The sequence below is a fragment of the Rhizophagus irregularis genome, chromosome 4, assembly GCF_026210795.1.
Source record: "Rhizophagus irregularis chromosome 4, complete sequence".
NCBI classification, from domain to species: Eukaryota; Fungi; Glomeromycota; class Glomeromycetes; order Glomerales; family Glomeraceae; genus Rhizophagus; species Rhizophagus irregularis.
The window spans coordinates 1,190,543-1,194,079 of record NC_089432.1 but is presented as its reverse complement, the minus strand read 5'-3'; the positions used below and the strand labels follow the sequence as shown (position 1 = coordinate 1,194,079).

General features: G+C 24.3%; 1 protein-coding gene across 1 annotated transcript; it reads right to left on the bottom strand.

Moving 5' to 3' along the window:
* Positions 1 to 793: 793 nt before the first annotated feature.
* Positions 794 to 2,928, bottom strand: OCT59_023637 (uncharacterized protein; the record flags this gene model as incomplete). Its single annotated transcript, XM_066134857.1, has 6 exons — positions 794 to 1,042; positions 1,103 to 1,138; positions 1,217 to 1,255; positions 1,327 to 2,163; positions 2,458 to 2,785; positions 2,875 to 2,928. The coding sequence occupies 6 exons, from the start codon at positions 2,926 to 2,928 to the stop codon at positions 999 to 1,001; spliced, it is 1,338 nt and encodes a 445-aa protein (XP_065990941.1). The 3' UTR covers positions 794 to 998.
* Positions 2,929 to 3,537: the final 609 nt, after the last annotated feature.

Below are 3,537 nucleotides of genomic sequence, written 5' to 3'. Positions count from 1 at the left end.
AAAAAAAACTCAGAAATGTCCCTATCAATGAAAAACATTCTCTAACGAAATTTTTTATCAAAAAAAATCTTTTTATTAAAAAAAATTCTCAAAGAAATTCTATCAAACAAAGCATTTGCTTATATTAAAATAAAATTCTCTACAAAATTTGTTTATAAAAAAAAAAAATTCGTGTAAAATTTTAAAAACTACACTAAACTTAAAAACATGTGATCGACAAAATATCAACCCTGTGCTGACAAAGAAACTAATTTTTGACAAAGATAATATTATCGAGTATAGTTGAATTAAATCAAACACAGTTGGACAAAAACATCAAGCACAGACGGACAAAAATATCAAGCACAGATGGAGCACGGACAGATAAAATGTCAAGCATGGTCGGATAAATCCATCAAGCACGTACAGATAAAACCATCAAGCACATACAGATAAAACCATCAAGCACATACAGATAAAACATCAAGCACAACAGATAAAAATATCAAGCACGGACAGATGAAAATCAGGTAAAATGTCAGGCACGGTGTAACATTTTGTCAATCCATGCTTGATTTTTTCACCGGGGTTGTAATATAAATTTGGCTGGTTATTTTTTAGGAAATATCACCAATTTGTATAATGTCGTAACCTTAAATTACAAGTATGTTTATCAAATTTGTGAAACTATAAATATATGATGGTGCAAATTTATCATTCAATACACTTCGGAACATTGTTCTATAATGCTTTAAAAAAAAAAATTCTGGGAAAATTAGCTCAAAAGCCATTTAGGGGATAATTAATTTGTCAATTTTATTTAAACTCTTTAGGACAAATTAACCAAAATCTTTAAGAATATTCTATATAAATAATATTAAATAAACATAAAATCCAATAAATCTATATGTAAATATAAAAACTAAGATAAAGTATAACAAATAAATGAAAGAAAAATAGAACTTCAATAACTTCAATACATAAACTATCTGACTTCAACTTTCACAAAAAAAGAAACTTCATTCAATATTATCTTCACCATCTTGACAAATTTCATTTAGTTCTATATAAAAAAATAATTAGATATAAAATATTAATAAAATTACAAATAATAATAACTTACCTAATTCACTTAATTGAACATCTAAGCATTCTGAAACTGTATATTATGTATTTATAGTATTTAAATATTAATAAATTTAAATAAAATAATTATAGTAATTAAGGGAATACTTACTTGGATTTGCTGATGTTGATTGAATAGTATAATTAGTGTCTATTAAAAAATAAAAATAATATTAATAATGTAAAATGGATTATATGATAAAACAAAATTAATTTAATTACCTGAACTGAATTGAAAAGATGATAAATCTGAAGAATTTACTGGTTTTGGAAGATTTTTGAAATTTAAAAGTCTGCTAGTATAAATTGCTTGTGGATGCGGTTTGAAACTTTTTGATTTATCATCATTTGACCTGTTTTTGAATTTTTCTTTTCTAATTTTATCACATTCTTTTATTTGAAAATATATTTCACTATTTTGACTATTGCTACCATTTTTACTATCTTCGTCTTCACTATTTTCACTATTTTTAATATTTTTAATCTCAACATACCATTTCTTCAATAGTTGATACAATTCTTTAGTGGTTGGTCTATTTTTTATTTCAGCATCCCAACATTTTATTATCAAATCTGTAAGTAACTTTGGTATGTCTTTAGAAATTGTTGGTCTAAATCCTTTACATATTTTAATAGCTAAAAATTCATTATGAGGAATATCATTAAAAGGAATTTCTTCAGAAAGAAATTCGTTCATTATTATTCCAAATGAGTAAATATCTGCTGCTTTTGTATATTGTTGTCCACGTAAAACTTCTGGTGCCATATATGGTAATACTCCATAAATTCCTTCTTCTTTAACTGTTTGCTTTATATTTGCTGGTTGACACATTCCTAAATCACTTATAAATGGTAAACCTTTAAATAATATATTGCCTGAATGAAAATCTTTGTGAACTTTTTCAGCATTATGAATATCTAAAAGTCCTCTTGCAATTTCTTGTAATTTATTAATTTTTGATTCATAATCTAAATAATTTTCAGATTTATTTAAATAATTTCTCAAATTTCCATCTTTACAATATTCTATAACCATCATATACTCTTTATTATTTGGATCTTGAGTAATTCCAAAACATTGAACAACATCAACAAGATAAATCTGAAGATGAGATTTAATCTAATTATCATCAAAAAGGAAAAATTTTATTAATAAATAAATGCAAATTACAATCTTTATATATAAGACAAAATAAGTTTAAATTACCTCATTTAAAAAATCTGAACATATATCAGAAGAATTATTCAAACTTTTCAATGCATATTTGTCATTTTGCAACCTATACCATTTTTGATTTTTAATATCCCAATGGTGAATATGTCCTTCAGGCCATTCAGCTGAATAAATCTTACCAAAACCACCTTCCGCAATATAAGTGATATTTTGAAATTTTTCAAAAGGTATCCATTCAAGATATTTTTTATAATATACAGCATTAAGTTGTGATTGCTGTATAAATTCATCAATATCTTTATTTCCACTAGTCCAATTTTTAAAGTTATCTTTAAATCTTTTAGCATTACAAGATTGACACCATTGCCATCCTATGCCAGGTTCTTTACATTCTCCACATATTCCATACGCTTGTTTTCTTTTTTCTAAATCTCCTATATAAACTACTCTTTCATCTACATTTTCTGATTCAATAGTTGAATCAATAGTAGGAATTGTAACATGGTACTTTTAATAGACAAAAAATTATTAATATTTTTAACTACAAAAATTCAATAAAATAATTATAATTATTAAAAATATTAAATTGCTATTACCTGATATTTATTTGTATCAGTATCCTCCCATAAATTTTTTGGGGTTTCATCCATATTAATTGAGCTGTATATTATAATTTTAATTTTAGTTAATATAAATAAATAACTACGTTACTCAAAATAAATTTCAGAATTATTATGGGAAAAAGAAAAAAATTATAAATTGAACGAAATTCAATAAATTGCGCACATTTGTATTACTTATTTGTATTACTATTTGTACTACTATTGTATACAAAAATTACTATTTTTGTAACAAAGAAAATTCGTAAGCAGCAGCTGATCATCATAAAAAATAAATCTAACCCGAAATGGTTAAAATGAGAAATGCGAAAGTAAAATTATTTTCGGTAATGTAGATCATATAATTTTTTTTTTTCTGTATTTTCAAGAAAATAAATAGCAATAAGTCTATAAGAGAAAAATCATTGCCAAATTATAATCAAAAATAAATTAGTTTGGAATAAAAATTTCAATTAATATATTTTTAATTAACGAAAATCAAGGTGGATACAGATTATAATTTGCACTTCACACATGAGCTTTTTTTGTCTTTACGCTAGGAAAATAAATAATAATATTGTACGATTGGTTAAATGAACCTTGTCTAGTAAATATGGTAAATGAAAGAAATGTAAGGTATTTCATGCTATTATCCGTATG